At 44.1% G+C, this 20,341-nt stretch overlaps 1 protein-coding gene across 1 annotated transcript in view; it reads left to right on the forward strand.

Moving 5' to 3' along the window:
• Positions 1–20,341, forward strand: part of SHISA6 (shisa family member 6) — a 224,954-nt gene that overhangs the window by 196,919 nt on the left and 7,694 nt on the right. The window contains exons 4-5 of the mRNA XM_034067781.1: positions 7,980–8,042; positions 19,786–19,938. Of these exons, the coding sequence (XP_033923672.1) occupies positions 7,980–8,042; positions 19,786–19,938 (216 nt within the window). The remainder of the gene's footprint in view (positions 1–7,979; positions 8,043–19,785; positions 19,939–20,341) is intronic.

Below are 20,341 nucleotides of genomic sequence, written 5' to 3' on the forward strand. Positions count from 1 at the left end.
TTTTCTGGAGCTGCACTTTCCAGCTGTAGCTGCTCAAACCCGATAGAGTTTTTCTCATACCAAGCTCTTCCAGGCACTTTGCTTTTACAGTTTGGCACCTCAATGCTTTTTGAAAGAGTCAGTGAGTATGTACATGAATGCACTGTGAAGGAGAAATATGCTTGTGTGTAGGGAGCTCATGAGTGGGCATGGTTTACATGCTACTTGTTCCATCACTGGAGATAAGGTGCATGTGGGAGGAAAAGAACCCTCTGAATGAGTGTGTGAGTTCATGCGTGCTCTCAATAGAGGAGACATTTCTGTGAGGGAACTTGAAGTCCTGTTGTATGAGACAGTCCTCCTCATGCTTCCCATTTTTATTCAGATGTTTGGGGGAGAAAGGTTACTTTCCCCATCTTTTATCATAGCTCAGTGGGTCAGACTTGTTTTCTGCAGTGGTCTGATGTAACCACTAGAACTTCAGAGCCCATTGCAGCTGAGTAGTTTCCACCTGCAGCTGTACATCCACCTCCACCTTAGTTTCTTACAGTTCATTTAAGCCTTAAAATAACTACTGAACACCACCATGGCTGTGAAGCAGTTATGACTGCAATGTACATACCAACCTGCTGCACAGTCACAGAGATAAAGTGATAAAGATAAACCATCCATCCCCACAGTCTCTTCTTCTGTTGTGAGGACCAGGTGATGTGTACTTATCAGGGTCTACATGCACATAATGCATGCACTTAAATGTTACATGCCTGTAGGTATACATGTATACTCATGTAAAAAACCTTCTGATAATAAACCATTTGTATCAAACCCAACAATAAAATCCGAGCTTTCCATTAAGAACCTTTTCAGTTAGAGGAAGCACTCCATAAGGAAATACCTGCCTTGAGCATTGCTTGGATAGAACAACTCTGGACTCAGGCAGTGCTGTGCCATGAAGGAGGTTTGTAGCAGTACCAAGACAAGGGACACAGGAGGCACCAAAGGACAACTCCAGGGGATGAGCAGGGTGAGCACTTGATTGGCATCCCAGTGAACCAGAATTCTCTCTTGCCACTGCCAGGGAGTCACAGCTGAGCTCCCACAGCCATAGGATAAGATCAGGCAGGATGTGCTCTTGCTGCCAAAAGAGGAGATGCGGAGAACTAGGCTGGGGGAGCATCTCCAGTCCTCACATTACTGCTTGGCCACAGGGAAATGATTCCACCTGCCTTCATCATCATTTCCACCACGTGTAAGCCAGGAGCAGTTGTACCTGCCTTCTCCTCCCCACAGAAGTGGTGCAATTAATCAGCATCTGATTTATGCTTGCAAAACCCTGTTAAAAATACCCTTTGTGATATGTAAAATCTGACTTGAGTATTCCATGGCTGTTCCTCAATGTAATAAAACCTTTGCACATGCAGATACAATTGCTCTCTGGCTCAGCTTAAAGCTGGTGCTGACAGACCCCACCCTACCTGCAGTGGGAGTCTGGAAGCTGTTTGTGAGGCTTAGATGAGCACAAGAGGAAAGCCTGCATGGAAAATAACAGTTCCATAATCAGTGCAGGATTTGGATGGTGTGGCATACTAAAGAACAGGGCCATTCACCGCTTAATGAGGATTAAAATAACTCTTGAATAGCTGCCTTATTCCCCGAGCATCCTGTTCAATGAATGAGTCACAGGATTACAGTTGAAAAATAGGCTGGAATGGTAGAACAAAAACCTGACATAATGAATATCGAATTAAGGGTTTGGGGACAGTCTTTAATCTGGCATTTCCAACTCCTTTAATGACTGACATGCTGACTTTACTAGTAGCGTCATTTTTGGCTTTGTCTTGTGTGCTCCTTGCTGCAGTCCCTGTTTTAGGGTCAGTTTGTGTGGGTATCGTTAGCCAGGTGCAGAAACACCCTGCAAGTAGGATACTCACAGCAGAAAAGTGCTAAGTAATTAGTTATTGGCTAATATACATGGAAGACAGCTGGGATTTGACGATCCCAGGCTAAGTGTTCATATGCTCATCACCTCTGCTAAAGCACTGCAGGGTCCTGGCTGGCTCCAGACCTCCCTTAGGAGAGAATCATGGGCTCAGCCTCTCACATTCTCTGGGATGGCCCCAGGCACTGGCAGCTGCTGTCTCCCCCCATCCCTATCTGATCCAAACTCATGGGAAAAGGTTTTTCATAGCAAAGGGCTGATGCCCACTCCCCTCACCCAGGCACCCTGCTCAGCTTCGCTTGACCAGAGTTTGCTCAAGGGTAGCTTCATGATGAAAGTATTTACATTCCCATGATCAGTTTTTGTCCTGCTCTCCCCTTTTTCCTCAGCGTCTGCAACTCTTTCAGTTCCTAAAGCCTCAAGTCTCTTGTTATATTTAAGTACTCTGGAAGCTTCGCCCTTAAAAGGGATTTTTCTCTCCATTAGCGCAGATGCCAAGCACTTACCTTGTCATCAGGAAAATAAACTGCTTGTTACATCCTCCTCTGAAAACCTTGGCTGGGGAGTAAGGTTCAAGGTAAACTCTGAGGTTGCTGAAAACACCAGAGGGGCAGAAGGCGAGGAATGTACTTCATAGGCTGCTTGCTCCTGTTTAGTCCATTTCTTTTGTCCTGTCAACTATAGATTTCAGAGTAGTTTAATAAATACTGTAAAAATAATGCAAAATAGTGTCAGAACTATCATGTATCTGTAACACAGTTGACATATATTAAAAATACCCTTGTTTTCAGTTTTTATAAGGAACTTTATTAGGAAAGACAGGTTGAGAAATATAGCATTTTCTTTCCATATTCTGACACTTGGTATTTTTTCAATTCTAGAGCACGATAAATCTAGTTTTTAGTAGCAATAAATGCATACAAAATCCCTGACACTGAAAAAATATTCCCCAGAGAAGACTAAAATCAAGTACTAAAGGAAGGGGTAAGTCTATGCAAAAAAAACCCTTGTTTCTTAAGAGGATCTCATGGATAAGAAGTGCAATGGGAACTCCTTGGGGGCTACTTATATTTTTCTTTGTCAGTTATCTGGGATTTTACATCTTGAGACAGTTCAGTGATGTATGATGAAAGCCAGAGCTGTCTATTCCTGACCAAAGGAATTGAAGCTCCTGTCAGTGCTGAGATTGGCACCTCAAGCAGATAAGGAGACCTGGCTGTCTGAAGAAGGGGTGAAGGGCTGTCCAGCAGTATCCCCTGGAGCTAATCCAGATGCTCGATTCCAGTTGCCCATCAAAGGTGTTCTCTGGTTGCCAGAGACAGGTCCTGATTTGCTGTGGGCAGTCACCAAGACTGTTGCTCAGAGATGGCCAGAGAGCTGATATTGGCCCATAAGGACCATAAAGCACTCTCCATATGCACTGAAAAAAATTACAGTTTCATGTTTTATCATCCTCTATGGAAAAGATGGTTGAGCTTCTTGAAATCAGTTGTTGGATGCCATGGCTGACACTTAACTGAGTCTTATAAAAAAAATGCATGTGTGCTTTAGGAATTAGTAGAGGGACCATCACCATCATAGAATCATCGTAGACTGCTTTGTGTTGAAGGGACCTTAAAGCTCCTCCAGCCCCAACCCCTGCCATGGGCAGGGACACCTTCCACTGGAGCAGCTTGCTCCAAGCCCCTGGGTCCAACCTGGCCTTGAACACTGCCAGGGATGGGGCAGCCACAGCTTCTCTGGGCACCCTGTGCCAGTGCCTCAGCACCCTCACAGGGAAGAGCTTCTGCCTAAGAGCTCATCTCAATCTCCCCTCCAGCAGGTTAAAGCTGTTCCCCCTTGTACTATCACTACACACCCTCAAAGGGAAGAATTTTCCCTTATACCTAATCCTTACTATCTTACGAAATGCTTCTCATCCTTACTCCTTTGGAAAAAAAAAAACCTGAGGCCCTAAAAAAATCCCTGTGTGTCCACATGTCTCCCCTGGACTGCAAAGGCATTGGGAGCACTAGTTTCACATCTGCCAGCAGAACATCTCATTCTTTCTGTGCTAAGAAATTTGGTATTGTGGTCTGGCGATGCAGAGTGCTGTGAATCCTTCATTCCCTAATGGAGTTTTCTAGCAAATAGCTTTGAACTCAAATTCTTGTCTCTACAATAGATGCTTGTCCGCCTAACTGGCACTTCACAATTAAAGGCATTATCTTGTTAAACCTGAAGAGGTGCAGGAAGGCTCAGCCATCATTGTAAAGCATTTTATTGCTTAGAAAGTGTTTACAATAGGCTACACAAGTGGTAAATGAAGCCCAGTGCTGCATTCAGATGTCTGATTAGCTCAGCTATGTGAAAATGCCAATAATTCAGGGTCTGACTATTCTGGATGCCATTTCTTAAGCAGTAGCCTCAAAGCACCTGTGGTATTTAGAGGAAAAGGAAGGAAAGGGGAGGGGAACAGAGGGGAAAAGGGAAAAAGAAAATAAAAGGGAAAAGGAAAGAGAAAGGGAAAGGCAAAGAGAAAGGAAAAGGCAAAGAGAAAGTACTTGGTGTGAAATGGAAAGCTGATTAGAATCAAAAGACAATAGTTCTTCATGCAGATGGAGGTGTAAGTGTCCTCAATGAAGACATACTTCACTTTCACCTAGGAGCAAGGTTGTGAGAGTAAGTGACTGCAATGGAGTATTCAGTGTTTCCAGGAGAGAGAAATCTCTGTTGTTTCCCTTCAGGAGCAATGAATGTGTTGAAGTTGTGTCAGCCGCTGTTTTAAGTGCTTGCTTTTCACACACGCAAGTGTCTCCGTCTCTGTGTAACCTTTTATCTGTCAGCTCCTGTGGTGTGTAAAGCAACGATAGTTGGGAAGAAAACAAACAGTTGGGATGTTTGGATGTTTTCTGTGACTTGCTTTGTAAATGTAGCTTTTCTGTAGCCAGGTTGGAAGTCCTTGCTGTCCTTACCTACTCTGCATGACTGCAGCCCTACACGTGCCTGAAACTCAGAGGAACTAGCACAGGAGCCACAGGTTACAATACAAAGCATGTAGAAAGTTGGTGACCTCCTAGGGGAACATTTCACTCTGTAAGGCTTTCAGGAGAGAAGTGTCTGTATAGCAGTGTAGTCCTGCTCAATGAGCTTATCAACTGGGAATGTCAAGGAGAGGTCATAAAATTGTACAACAGGTTCATTACTCACTATCAAGGTTTCAAAAATAGATTAAATAACGGATAAATAAGGCAATAAATGGTGGGTAAAATAACCCAAAATACACGATGGACACCAAGTTGGACAAGAGCTAGCAATGTGCCCTTTGTGGCAATGAAGGCCACCGGCATCCTAGAGTGCATTTGGAGGAGGGTTGCGAGTCAAGGGGAGTGGTCCTTCCCCTCTGCTCAGTACTGGTGAGAAACATCTGAAGTGCTGAGAGCAGTGATGGCTCCCCAGTGCAGGAGGGACACAGACAACTCTGTGGAATTGAAGCCAGATGATATGGTGAAGACCTAAAATATATTGTGGGGTTTGCTAATGAAGACTAAAAATACTGCAGCTATTTCTTTTAGACATGTATCAGACTTTTCATTATACACACTCCTATAAAATCTTATTACTGAAAAGGTCTGTTTGAACTCCAGAAACAGTTAAAACCTAATGCAGAAACTGAGGAGTGGGATCCTGTATCATGCTTGCTGGAAACTAGATGAAAAGAGTCCCATCTGGTTCTGTATCTCTGAAAATCCCTACGGACAGTTACAGGCACTCCAGAAATATGCATTGTCTTATTTGTCCCACCCATCCTCTGGTCCAGTTTTCAAGCTAAAGTGAAATTAGACAATGTGGAGGAACAGAAACTGAACTGACAAAAGTGGTTACTGCTGGCTAAAAGTAATCAACAGTGAAGGGTCTAAAGGAACATTCTAACACAGGCAACCTGTAGGCCACGTATTCAAGGGCACTTCAGGTATCTACATTAACCTGGTCTCATTTCAAGGTTTGCTCATCACATACTTCTAGCCAGATTGATAGCCTTTCTATATTTCAGCTGTCTGTGTATATAATGAGTGCCTCTTTTGTAGATGGAGCAGTAAACCAATTTGTCCAGTCTGTTGTCATCCGAATAAATAACCTCTGTTTTTAGCTCTGGCTGTACACAGATGTTCAACATGCTGTGCAGAGAGATGAGTTTCCAGTGAGATAAAGCAGCAGCCACATGGACTTGTCAGAAACCAATCATGTCAAGCTAATCTTAGCTTTATTTTTTTACTGTGATTTGTGGCCAGGGATTAATAGTTGATATGAAGGAACATGACCTTAGCATGATTTTCAGCAGCTTCTGGTAAAGTAATGTGAGACTAAGTTGAGAAGCATGTTCTTAGTGAACCTCTATGGGGTAGGCCCCATAGTAGCTGGCTAAACATAAAAAGTAACTAAATATCAGAAAGATGAAATGATGTGGTCCTGCTTTTAGTCTATTTTTCTTTTACAGGTGGAAAGGGATTTGCTCATTAAATTTGCAGATGATATAAAGCTTGGATGACCAGGAATCTATTAGAGGGTGGGACTAGAATTTAAAATGTTCTTGATAAATTGGAGAAATAGACTGAAAATAAATTGATTAAATGGAGAAAAATGCCACATATTGAACTGAAACAGGAACACTAAAAAGCCTTGTATTTGTTGACGACCCATTGGACAGGTAGCATTTCTTTGAAAAAGCAATAAGGAATGACACAGGATCATAAACTTTGCATGAACCAGAAAAGGAAACAATGATGCAAGTTTCTGTGAAGAGGAGTGGATGACTGGGAAAAATCAATTCACTCGTCTCTATACTGGCAAGGTCTCTTCTCAGAAACATATCCCACATTGTATTCCAGATTTGAGGACAATCAAGGTCAATTGGAGAGAGCACAGGGTACTAGAATAACAGTAATCAAAGGCAAAGCAAGTTTTATAGGGAGGCATAAAGGATATGACATTGTTTATCTTGAAGAATAAAATTAAGGGAACACATAGGAAGAGCTTTGTCATAAACAGCTGTTGCAGAAACCAAGGGTATTTTCTCCATGTCCCTCCTGGACAGGAAAGAAACAACTGGCCTAAAAGTCAGTAAGAAAGACCTAATGAAACAGATCTTCTGGGCAAAAAGTGAAATATCAGTGACAGGGTTGTAAGAATAGCAGACACGGTATCAGGCTAGTCCATCCTGCACTGGGAGAGCATGAGATGTAAGCAGATTTCTTGGAATCTCTTCTCACCCTGTATTACTACAGTTCCATAATGGGTTGTAAAGATCCAGTCAAAGAGTTCATTCCTTATTGAAGGCTTGTCTGGAAGCTAAAGATGAGAGAAGTTTATCAGCAGTTGCTTATCTAATGGCTTTATTACAGTGAGAAAGTTGGTTTCCAACCCAAAAGAGTAGTTACTAACCACCATGGTAGCAGTTGTCCTGCCACTCATCACTCTTACTCCTGATCACTCTTACTTTGCAGCACAATGTGTTTAAGACTGAATGCATCAGGTCTCACAACATTCTCACTTCTCAGGGGAAGGAAATGTGCAACTATTTAACTCCACCTCCCACATTTATGAGGCCACTTATTTCGTCTTTCCATGTGCTCACACTGGATGTTGTTGTTGGGGTTGTGGTCACAGAGGGAGAGTCTGGTTTTTGTGTGGTTTGGGCTAATGTCCTGAAAACCTCCATGCTGGATGGAGGTGGAGTAGGGGCTATGAGGTTCCAGCGATTCCCAGGAACACACCACTGATGTTGGTACACCAGCTGTGGTTTGCTCCTGTCTGGACATGCTCTTCACCTTTGCAGATAACTCTAATTTGCAGGCTCAGCACAAGGGGGGCAGTTTCACATTATCATGCTCGTCTTGCATCTGGAATTTTAAGTGAACTACATAACAGACTCTTCTGCTTTCTTAAGCATTTTTCTCCTCCTTTCTTTAATCATGCTGAGATTTCCTGTGAACGCTGTGAGCTGTAATTATCATCTGCAGATCAGTGGCTATGCTGAGCTCTGTTTCTTAAAGGGATTTTGTTTTTTTTCTGTGAATTTCAGATGACCAAGAGCAAAATTATAATCACCTGATACTAAACAGTGCCACCCAGACACCTACACATGGTAAGAGAAAACAAAGAGCAAAATTACACGTGTTGTAACTTTCCTCTGCCAGCCAGTAGCATTTATTGGTATGGAAGAATGTTTAATGTTAATAGAAATGTTCCTATGGCAATGATGCATGAATGATGGTTTCCATTAACATTAAATATAGGACCATATTTTAAAATAGTGCTCACAATGAAATATGGCTCTGTGTTTTATAACTTTACCTATCACCCTTGTGTTTCCCCATGTCTGATTGCTCCTTTCTCCCTTCCACATCAGGAAGGTGCTGCCAGATTTAAACAACCAAGACCATAAAAATTACAACCAACAATAAAAAGTCTATCTTGTCAGCCAAACCACTCAACTTATAGTGCTGCTTGTGCATATTTCTAAGATAGGTTGGAAGGACAGTGACAGAGGCAAGGGCTCCTAAGATGACATGATTTGGGCATAACAGTACGCGGCCAAAATTTGGGTTCACAGCTAAAACCAAGCTGTCCAGTCCATACATGCATGGGTCTGTTTGGGATAATCTGCTAAAGCCCCTGATTCACTTCATGATGTCTCTGCTGTTTCTAGCATGCAAGATAGGTAAAGACCATGAAGAGTTTCAGGATTCTCCCTGCCTACTTCCATAAAGAGAAGTGTCTCCTTCTCAACCAGTTCCAGTGGCTGTTCTCACACCCTTCCAAATTCCCTTTATCCTGTTGTGGTCACATGACATTTCTCTGAACCTGGGAACTTAAAGAAACCCAGAGCAGCTTTCATGCCCCTACACTCGCCACAGATCTATACCTGTATCCTCAGAAGTGAGACCTCAGGGGATGTCTGTGCCATCCTGTCACCACCATATGGCCTGTCTGGTCATCCCTCTAAAGGGTGAGAACAGCCCTTCCAGAGCACTTCCAAAGCATCTCTGGGTTTGATCTTTGTACCCAAACAGCTTCATGTGTGTTAGTACCTGTTCTGACAGTGCTCCTGCTGAGCTCTGGAAAAGCACTCTCTTTATATACCTTAGCTCTGCACATGGTTCAGCACATGTACTGGCACCTCTCTATCCAGCCCTCCTGATCTAATAAACTTGGGGATGCTCCATGTAATCCTTTAGCCAGTTTCAAGGGTTCAGATGCTATTCAAAGATACTCCTTGTTTTCCTCTTTGTTTCCGCCCTCTCATCCCAGCCTGGAGATGTTCCATCGCTTCCTCCATGGCCAGAAACCCCACCCCTCTCTGCTCAGTCCTGTCCTCCAGCCTTCTGCCTCCTCTGCCCCAGCTCCCTCCTTCTTTCAATGTCCTTGGCCCACTGTTAGCTGTTGAGTGTGGGCAGCAAGTCCCTCCCTGCATCACAGCAAGCGCAAACTGCAGTCAAATCACCTGCAGCTTCCTGCCTCCATCCAAATCCAGACTTGTCACTGCCACCCAAATCAGTGATTCCCCCTGTCTCTGTGCAATCAGTCCAACCTGTGAATGAACCCCTAAGTCCTCTCTGCTTTCTTTCCTCTTCCACTGCTACCTTGTTTTGGTCTTGTCTTTGTTCTTCCCTGCATCCTTTACCCTCTGAACGTGATATATTCCTCCAGGATTTGTAGCTGGGACCTTCCTTCTGCTGAGGAACCAGTAAGGGATGGGTAAATCTCATCTTGATATACACTTCTTGCAGCTCTGAATCTCTGTGTTTGTTACTATTCTTTTTTTCTGGTATTTGTTTTTAATACTGAAACTTCATCTTGATTATTATTCTGGAACTGATTGTGTACTTGTATAGGAATTTCCATGGTTTTTTTTTGCTGTGAAAAAGGGTGGGAGAACAATTGCCCTTGAAAAGGTCACCTAAAACCTTTGGAGTTTCTCCTTCCTAGAGATGGGTCAGGCAGCTCCTCAGCCTGCAAGTTACTTTCAGTTATAAGACTACAGTACTGGGGGTTGGGTTTTTTTCCATGTCCCCCAGAACGCAGAAGAAACAACGTCAGCTTTAAACCTGGCACTAACACAGGACTATTTATTGCACCTGAACTGACAGATTCAAATGCTCTTCAGACTACTGATTTTAAAAAGAAGGAGAAAAAGGTGGCATAATAGGGTTATATTTATTGTCTTCTCTCTGGTCTTACTACTTGTTCTTCACATCTAGCATATTCTGGGTTCTGAGAACTGCCCCAGCAGAGCCGAATGAGTCCTGTTTACATGTGTCTCTGCCCAGAAATGTTAATGCAGCTCCATCATCAGGTCCCTATTGCATTCAGTAACATAAAGTGATATGTGCTTAAAACAGATAACTTCCCTCTGGCCCTGACAAATGCTTTTCTTTTTTATGTACTTGAAAGGCAAAAATCAAAGCAGATCTACAGAGATCTCAGATTAGAAATTTTCACCTTTTTTTCTGCACTCATTCTTGCATTTACTGTATCTTAATAGTTTGGTTGTACAATGTGACTTGAATGATCTGACTACAAATAACTGTATGATTCAGAGTTAGACTTTATTCTTCAGTGATATTTTATTCCTAATTTATCCATATGGTCATAGATACTTTTGTTTATGATATTCATGTGTGCTGGTGCTGGTGATCCATTGCTTGGTGATTGTAAAAATGTTATTTGGACTTTTCAAATAAGTCATCAAAAGATTGCAGTATTCATAATTGCTGTTCAGATTCTGACACGGTTCAGCAATAGGTTTAATATTATCCCCTTCCTGGGTAGGACATGGGGTACATTTTCTTGTGATGATGTAGATTTGTAGGTGGACAGAAGCTGTCATTCTGAGCACAATGTTCATGAGCTCTGTCCCTTAGCCTGTCTCTAGCACTCACCATGCAGTGACACACCTGAAAGGAGCAGTGTGAAGCTCAAGACATGCCTGTGTTGCACGCAGCCTGTGCTCAGTTCATTCTTAACTGAAGTTAAACAATCAGAGAAAGGTTCTCAGGCTACCAGCACAGAGCAATCGGGGTGGCAATTGTAGGTGACATGCCAAACAAACAACACTGCAGCCTGAACAGCCTGCAAATCCCTCCCATGCCTGAAGGAGCTCCCTACAACCTCCCCAAGTGCTGCCTCACCCAGCAAGGATGCATTTGACCTGGTATATGTAAAGGGGAGCATGAGCTGTTGAAGCTTGGAAGACCTGTCAGGATGAGAGCTCAGCTGCTGTAGGCTGGTGATCTCTCTCCATCTCCTACCATCGTAGGAACTTCACAGATTCCTTACCTTCTCCTGTAATTCCCATTACAATGAGTCTACAGACTCATACAACCCTGGGACTGAGCACTGTGGCATACATAGGGCCCTGCAGGCCACCTCCTTGTGGAGGAAGGATGAAAACCAAGTCCCCTGTGCTCCTCTTTCCCCTTCATGTGCTGGCTAGTCCTATGCAAAAGTAAAGCAAATGGCACCAACCCATTTGTTTCCCCAAAGGTCTTGGGAACCATGGTGGGACCATAGTGTGGGGAGTGATGCAGATGTGCAGTAGGCAGCCATTCACAGTGGGTTATTCATGTGAGATCACTGATGTGATTACACTGAACTCTTCTGATACAGGAAGGAATAACTACTAATTAATGGTGGGATCACATATAATCTGTTCTGTCAGGCTGCTATCACTTAATTAGCATAGTGCTGTTTGCAGCACAGTTAGCACAGAGGGAAGGTCTCCCTCTTCTCCCCACGTGGCTGGCACAGAGGGTTTGCAGAGGGATGAAACGTGTGCCTGTCCTGGGTTTGGAAAATGGAATATGTTGGGAAAGACAATTTGCAATGAAGATGAAGAGAAATGACCACAGGCAAGTGAGTCCTTCAACCCATGGTCTGCAATACCAGGACTTGATTTCCACTGTTGTTGAGGGCTCTGAATTAGCCAGCCTGACTCTGAAATTCCCACATCTGAAAGAAGTCTGTTGACCTTCTTTTGGTGTCAGTCTATTAATGTACCTATTTCACTTCTAGGACACTGAATACCCCAGTATAGGGGTATCTGCACGCCTTTAGAAACCTCAGCCTGAGCTCTGCATTCAGTGACAGACTTCAGACCTCAACTCCTCTGAGTTCACAAGGTTGATGTGGGTTTCCTGGGCCCTAGACTTTTGTTCTTCAGCAGCTGCAGATTTCAGCTGCAAATGAAGAACTCAACAGCATGAAATGTAGTGATTTTGTGTGTAAAAGGTAAATGCAAGTGCTCAAGTACTGATTTCTAAGCACAGTAGGTTTTACATATGAAAGCAGGTAAATCCTTTGATACACTGGTTTCTTTCACTTAGACATTCAGTCTTTATACAAATTGAGCACATAAATCTATTTTCCTATTAAAAAAAAATAAAAAAAATAAAATGTGAAAAAAAGCAAAGGGCACGAACCAGAACTGAGGCAATGAAGCACTGGCTATAACAGGGATATATACTGACTGCCTGGGCTCAGGTTCTGTAAAGCTTATTGCTTAATTTTTTACTGCTACTGGAGTTTAATCTCATCCTCTTTAGTGCATATTTAATTATGGTAACCAAGAGAGTCTTGTATAAACATCTTTTACATCCAGATAAATCACAAGCACATTGCTAAATAATATAGTTAGTAGGGAGTTCATATCATAATTTTTATGTCAGTTCATTGCATTTGATGATCATCTGAGAAATACCACCATAAGCAACAAATCGCTTCGCTTCAAGGTTTTAATTTGGCCAAGTATTTTTCCATAGTGATGTCTGGGTTTGCTCTGAAGCAATGTTACGGCTGTACCTGTGTGAACTGTAATCACATTCCTATATATTCATGTATGTGAATCCTTCTTCTCTTAATCTATTTCTCTTCTTTCTCTCTCTCTTTTCTCTCTCCATCTCTTTTCTCCTTTATCGCTTTTCTTCCTTACTTCCTCCTTTCTCTTCATTACAAAATCCAGGGCATCTTCCTTCCTGCACAGTAATGGGGCTTTGGGGGATATATTGCTGAAATAATTCTTGCATCAGTTTTCTACCATCAGACCAGAAGCTTCAATTTGGGACAATCCCAGAGGATATGAAAATGATTCCCTACCCTGTCACATCTCCTCCAGCAATTTGTTAAGAGTTTTGTGTCTATTGTGTTTAAGACACTGTTTACAAAATCATAACAATTAAGGACTGTTTAAATTAGATTTATCCCCAGTAGGAATATATGTGAGGAAATTAGAAGATAATCAGATCTCTAGAATATAACCTACAGAACAAATAGACACATTATGTACAGTGTTCCTTCTGCAAAGCAGCAGGGCTTTAATGAAACCTGGAAGAGAGAAACCCTGTAATCTACCAGGACAGGACAACATGGTCACAGCTTTTTTGATACATATAAGCTGCCTTTGTGATGAGAATACCAGTTCAGATTCGGGCTGCTTTGCAAAGCAAAGTACAAAGATTGTTGTATTTTGGAGCTGTATTACAACACTGGAGCAAAGTCACCAGTGAATCAGCATCACCATTCGCCTGTCTTGACCTGAGAAATTGCTAACAATGTCCTACAGTGCAGAGCCAACCTCTGTGGACAGAATGTATTGGTTTGTTGGGGTTATGGTTGCACTTAAGCAATGGAACTGGTCTCTGATGACATGTGTGATGATCTTCCTTTAGTCTGTGATGTAGGGGAGAGGGAACAGCCTGGGGCTGAGAACGGATAAAGGACTTCAATGGCAACTTCCTTTAAAGTGCTCAGTGCTGAAGCAACTGGTCTTTGCTTTCTAGACTAAAAGAATTGTGGGTTTGGACAAAGAAATCACTCTTTTCGTGGTCTCAGAATGGCAGGGCTAATACAGCTTCCCAAATTGAGGTGCAGCTCAGCTCCTGAGCCTTAACTTGCAGATTAATCCTGTTATGCCACCCATGACATGGTCCATATTCCACCCAGCAAGTGACTATTGCAAATAAAACACTGAGGCTCGTGGAGTAAAACTGTGGTGCATCCTCACCTATGGGAGAAACCTGCGGAGCTTCTCTCTGTGACAATGCAGTTGTTTAAGCAAAGGGTCAACATGAGCCAAATAGTTCTGACGCGGGCCTCAGGTTCCTCTTACACAAGCAAGGGGAAGCAGTGTCTTCATTCCTAGCGAATGTGAAACCACTGAAGAAGACCAAAAGTTCTGGAGGCAAAATCACAGCGTCATAAAAACCAGAGCATGTAAAACTGCTGAGGCAGAGCAGGGCATTGCCATCTGCACTGCTGGAGGTGCTGTCAGTGTGGGGATAAGTGTGACTATGGCAGAAGGTTGTGGTGGTCTCTGTGCTGTCTTCAGCCTGTCTGGGGGCTCGTGCCTCATCCTAGTCCCAAAGGACTGAGACAGATTCATTTCTCTTAGGGGCTAGAGCTAGTTGTGGATTATTCCCCTTGCTTGTCTGCTGCCAGAACCAAACATACTGATGCATTTTCCTTTCTGAATGAGCTCCCCTTCCACGCACTGTCAAGCCTTGAGCATGAGGCACTCTCAGAGGTGGAAGGAGTTAACAGGCTGACAGTTTTCAACTGCACAGCCTCAAATTCAATGGGTCCTGGTCCTCAAAAGAACGAGTCCGAGTCCCAGTTCTCCACAGTCCTACATCCTGGCTGCTCTGGTGCCAGAGCCACGTGTTATTGTTTCCTGCATCCACATGAAAAGGCATTAAACTCAAGGAAATATTAGTATGTCTTTTGCTGTGGTTGCCAAGTACAATTCTACTTTCTGTAGTTTTCTCCTTTCATTCTAATTGGCAATATTATTCCTCTCACCCTCTGTTGCAGTGTGTAACTTAGTTCAGTTAAGCACCTTGTGTACAGAAGCATCTTCATGTTAATAGCCCCTGGGTAATATGATTCAGGTATATTATTATGCTGTGTGTATATATTGTAGCATTTAAGGGCATCATCTTGCAATGTGTTATTGTACCTCATCCTCTCTGCACCTTATCCCTTCAGTGCTCAGCCATGAGCCCTGAAAAACCTAATCCTAGCATTATCCTGATATACAAAGTTTTTTTATCAGTGAATTTAGAATCCCACATCTCCAGCTCATATAAATGAGGACAGCTACTCACTGGAGAGCTGCTGATTTACACCATGGAGGATCTGACCTGGAAATGTATAAACCTCTTTGAGGTTCTTCATGACAGATGCAGAAGATTGTTAATAGCAGTGTTTGTAACATAAAAAAAAAAGAAGTGTGAAAACACAGACCATTGCCCCCCACAAACACAGAAGATGTATGTTATAAACTGTAATCAGTCTGTTCACATCCGTTCTTTGCATGCTGTAACAGTATGTCACTTCCAGGATGGCTCAGGAGGTGCTAAGCCTTGGCACAGAAGGCAACCAAACGTCATCAGCTACCACCAGATTTTCCTGAGGAACACAATCCTGTGCAAGAGCTTGCATCAGAATGAGAGGCTTTGTGTCTGAGCCTTCAAGTGGCTGAGCAGAAGGCAGTGCTGGGGGAGCAGTGCGTGCTTTGACAGAGGACTGAAGCAATGCTGAGCTGAAGCTGAGCAGCAGAAGGCTTGGTTGTATCAGCTTCTCCTAGGTGACATTGTTTGCTTTCTCTGGGTGAATGTTTTAAAAGGCATCTGTTGAAATGTCTTGCAGAATTCACACAACATATGTGCAGGCTCCTGTGCAAATATGGAGCACATCCCTTTTGCCACTTGGGCTTGGTTTGAAACTTTGCCATGAATTCACTTTGTTGGTGGGTTTGGGGTTTTTTTTGTCCTGGGTATCATCTATTCCTGTCCTGGTGCATGAAAGGTGCTGCACCTCATGTAAACACAGTTTGAAACAGGAATTGCTTTCTGAGAACAGGGGCAGAGCAAGACATTTCGAGCAGACTTCAGGTTTGATGTCCACTACACAACTGTACAGCTTTAGAGATCCTGAAGCTGATCCTGAGCCCTGTGCTTGCAGGAGGTTTGTGAAAGACTGACAGTGAAATGAGGCCCTCCTTCAACTTAGAGTGGCTTTGTAGATCAGACAGCAACTGAGCGCATGCATACAGCAGAGGAGTGAATCCGTATGTCCACGCAGCTGTAACGGCAATCCCCACTGCATAGAGGGAACTGCAGACCCTGACCTCCACGGGGGTGACATGCCCACCACAGGCCATATATCCATTTCAGGATACAAGATGTACCAGGAAACATGTTCCTCTGGCGGTCCATCAGTGCAAGCAGTGCAGAAAGAGCGCAAACCTCTGACACTCTGCTTCAGGGCTGCACTTTCTCAAGCTCTTGTGCAAGAGCATGGTCTGAATGGGGAGCTTCTGTGCCTGGTCTACTGGTTCTTATGGAAATACAACAGCATTTGGACTGGCCCAAGAGTTCTAGCTTGTGAAACAGAAGAAATGCAAAGTTCTTGCTTGGTATGTGTCCAAGAAAAGAGATTAGATCTGCAAAGGAGGAGTTTCTCCACAGAGATGCCTGCTCCCTTCCTGAGCATATAGTGCCAACACTGTGCAGCCTAATCAGTTCTGGGAATTGCTGTCCCGTGATATCAGCCCCACCAGTGGCTGGACAACACAGCACTGTGGTCAGAGCGCTCCGAAACCACTGATGCTCAGTGGATGAGGGAATGCTGCAGAGCTGAGCCCTCTTCTGCTGAATTAATCACAGAGACACTGGCAGAATTTTAAGATGTTGCATTGGCTGTAAAAAGATGCGGCTGCTTCGAGGCTGTAGCCCAGAGAATTCGGAAAACAGGAGAAATGGCACTGCTGGATGATGCTCCCAACTCTGGTGTATGCGCTACGTGCTGAGTGAGCTTTATTTCCTTCATTTCCCTCTCCAAAGAGCTTTGCAAATTGTGCCCAGAATGCACGATGTAGCAGAGAGGCATCAAGTGGCACATGGCTGCAGGATGGTGGTGAGGAAGATGTGCACCAATACTGACTTTCAAAAGTAATTCCTGTAACCATGGGATGTTTTCCATTTTCCAGTAGTCATCTCCCATTGCCCAGAATACAGAGCTGGGCTGGAATGAGTGGAATGCTGGATAACAGCAGTGTACAACCTCTGCTGCCTTGCGGGGAATGTGGAGATCTTTGTATTTACACCCTGTTCATTAATTATGTCCTGCATCTTCTACGGGAGCCAACAGACACCATAAACAAAAAGGAGAGATGCCTGAGAAAAGCATGACTCAAATCCATTGCAGGGGTGAAGAACTACTGCTTGCACTGGTCCCAGGATACAAATTGCAGAAGATATTTCTCCTTACCAGAGTCTCTCAGTTCTCTGATCTTGTCCTCAAACTACATTATGCAAAAGTCATCTGAAATTATCGTTGGTCATTTCAGTTTATCCCTTATTTTCCTGAATGATGGGAAGTGGATTTCAAGGTGACTTCTCATTTGCCAAAATCATTACAGCCTGCTCCTGACTGATTGGATGGAAAAAGCAGCACGCAGATGCACTGATTCTGCACAAGCCCATCAGATAAATGTGTGCACTTAATTTCACACACCTCATGCAAATAGTCAATTAATGCTCCCGCTTTGGCACTGAACGCAGATTCCATACATAAGACTGGGCTTATTTCAGCATGTCCAAGCCTCCATGCAAAATGGAGATTAGACACAGGTTCTGGCTGATAAATCTGTAAAGAGATGTTACCCCGGGCTCCTTGCCACACAAGCACAAATAGGAGTCGGAACATAGTTTCAATGCTAACGCAGTCTCTCCTTACTGGATAATATCTAATCAATTGTTTCCAGCACCCTGATGAATATGATGCACTTCCTAATCCTGCAGTCAGTCTATTAGACATGGATTGAAGTCATCAGCAAGCAAATAATGTTCTCAGAGAGATGACACATTTGCTATATGCTCACTTAGGGCTATGTTCTTTTTGCCAGACAATAACCCTACTCCAGGAGTGCAGAGGTGTACATAAGCAGTAGGAAAGAAGAGTTTATTAACCACGATGGTTATTGCACCGTTAAGAGGAAATTTTCACCATTGCTGAATTCCATAAGAAAGTACCTCATAGTTTCTCAGACCTGGGAATGAAATGATGCTCTGGCAGAGAGCTGGGCTGTTCACTTTCTGTGCAATTGCTGATGCTGGCTGTCAGGTTTTGAGCCCAGAGAGAAGCATTCAGATGCCTGCTGAAACAGGTGAAGCCCCTGTTCTTCATGGAGCAGTTTCCTTGCTGGCAGTGCTGTGGGATCACACAAGGTTGGGGTACCCCATGCTGGTGCCAGACTGCTACTCAGGGAGAGGGGAAGCTGTTCCTTCACTCATGGTTATACCCTGGCACTGTTGTGATTTGTTCTGCAGAAGCTTCATTGTGAGGAAGCTCATGGTGCAGCAGAATACACTCAGTGACAACAGGGGCAGGAAGGAGCAAGAGTTGTTGACATGGTACTTGTAATTCAAGTGCCAAAACATGGGTGGCCCCAGAGCTCTGACAGATCCCACAGCACTCAGCCTCTTATGAGTGTCTTGGATAACCTGGCATGCCCCAAATGGCACAGGTGCCTCTGAATTGAGGACTGGGCATGTTAAGTCTGCTGAGAGGTGCAGAGCAGTGCTCTGATCACACTGGCTTTGGGAGATCATGAGCAGGTTTACGCTGGAAGACACGACTGTCTCAGCCCATCTTTGGGAAGCATGTGAAGGTAGGTCACAGTGGAGGAGAAGTTGTGGAGGCAGCTCTGCATTCCCATGTGCAGGAATGTGGGAACCCAGGACTTGGGAATTCTGCCATTCCTCACCTGTATCGGAGAACTTAGCCATCTGGTTTTATTTTCAGGCCATACTGAAAGTGTCCACCTCCTCGGCCTTTTGACTAAGACTTAATGAAATCCCATCACTTCTGCAAACTCCCACAGAGCCCACTGTAGTCTCACCTAGCTTTGCTTCTCCTCGTTGAAGCTCCTGCTATTTTAAAACTCTTGTACCTGCCTATTTTACCATCTGAACACCTGGGATTTATAAACGCAGTTGAACAGGTCCCTGTCCCTTGGCTGAGCTGATGAAAGACCCCTTTCCATCCAGCTTGCAGCAAAGGAACAAGATTTCAAAACTCTGCAGGTTGTCTGGATTTGAATTGTAACATTCATGCTCAGTGCCCATCATTACTGTCAGTGTATGCATCACTCAGCATCAGCATCAGCATCCTGACAGCAGGCATTTTAACACTGGCTGGGGATTCCCTCAGGGACCAGGTCCTTAGGGATGGCACCTCCTTCCCTGCATCAGGAACCTCTCCAAACCTTGCTTTGTCTTCTGACTGCACCCAAATGCGCACCCCACCGGTGCACTTCCCAAGGGGAGCATGGTCACCTCTAGAGCCCACCACAACCCCTGTGGCTATGGACTGGCTTTGCCAGGAGCCTCCAGGGTCAAAGCATTAATCAGAAATCTGGTGCAATGAGAGAACAATTTGATCATCAGCCTCAGTTAAAATAACCCCATAGACTCCTTTCCATGTCTCTGATGGTGGGAAAAGCACAGCTTGCTGGGGTGAAGGTAAGTGATGCTGCCTGAACTCACGCAGGCTGCAATGGGGCCCATTCACAGCACCATGACACAGCCCTCCACAATAAATGGACCACACACCCCATCCTGCTTTGAGGAGAGGTGGTTGGCCCAGGTGCTTCTGAGGTCTAGTTTGCTTCTCCCCATAATCACTGTGGACAAGGAAAAGATGCCACAGAATCCACCAAGGCTGGCTCAGATACCGCTCTTCTCCCTACCAGAGTCTATGGGAATGGCTTGCCTCTCTCGGCTTCATTGGGTGCACACTGTAGACATTTCTTTGTTGTTTCTTTTCAGACAAGCCACGAATGAACAACATCCTTACTTCTGCCACTGAACCCTATGACCTGTCCTTCTCCCGGTCCTTCCAGAACCTCTCTCACCTCCCACCATCCTATGAGTCTGCCGTCAAGACAAACCCAAGTAAATATTCTTCTCTGAAGAGACTAAGTAGGTGTCAGCTCATTTCATTTCTTTTGTATCTCATTTGCTTGTAAGCCACATTGGGCACGATGTTAAGGCAATAACCTTCTTCCCTCTGTTGTTGTACTGCTCCAGTTGGTGTCTCTGGTAATGATTCTTCTGGCTGTCACTTCCCATTAAGGAAGAGTGTAGAGAAAGAGTCACTTCATTACTGTGAGAGCACATGTGGTTATTTACTTACTGACCTGCTCCTGTGCTGCCTCCTGTTACACCACCTTGTATCTGCTCCTCATAGAGTCATCTGAGAATCTTCTTTCTGCTGGAGTTGAGGTGAACCAAGCTGTCTGCCCTGGATCAGCTGAGTTCACCTTGGTGCACCCAGGGCAGATATCTCCCCATCCATGGGGTAGCTGAAACCAGATGACAAGCC

Source organism: Melopsittacus undulatus, chromosome 11, assembly GCF_012275295.1.
Source record: "Melopsittacus undulatus isolate bMelUnd1 chromosome 11, bMelUnd1.mat.Z, whole genome shotgun sequence".
Lineage (NCBI taxonomy): Eukaryota > Metazoa > Chordata > Aves > Psittaciformes > Psittaculidae > Melopsittacus > Melopsittacus undulatus.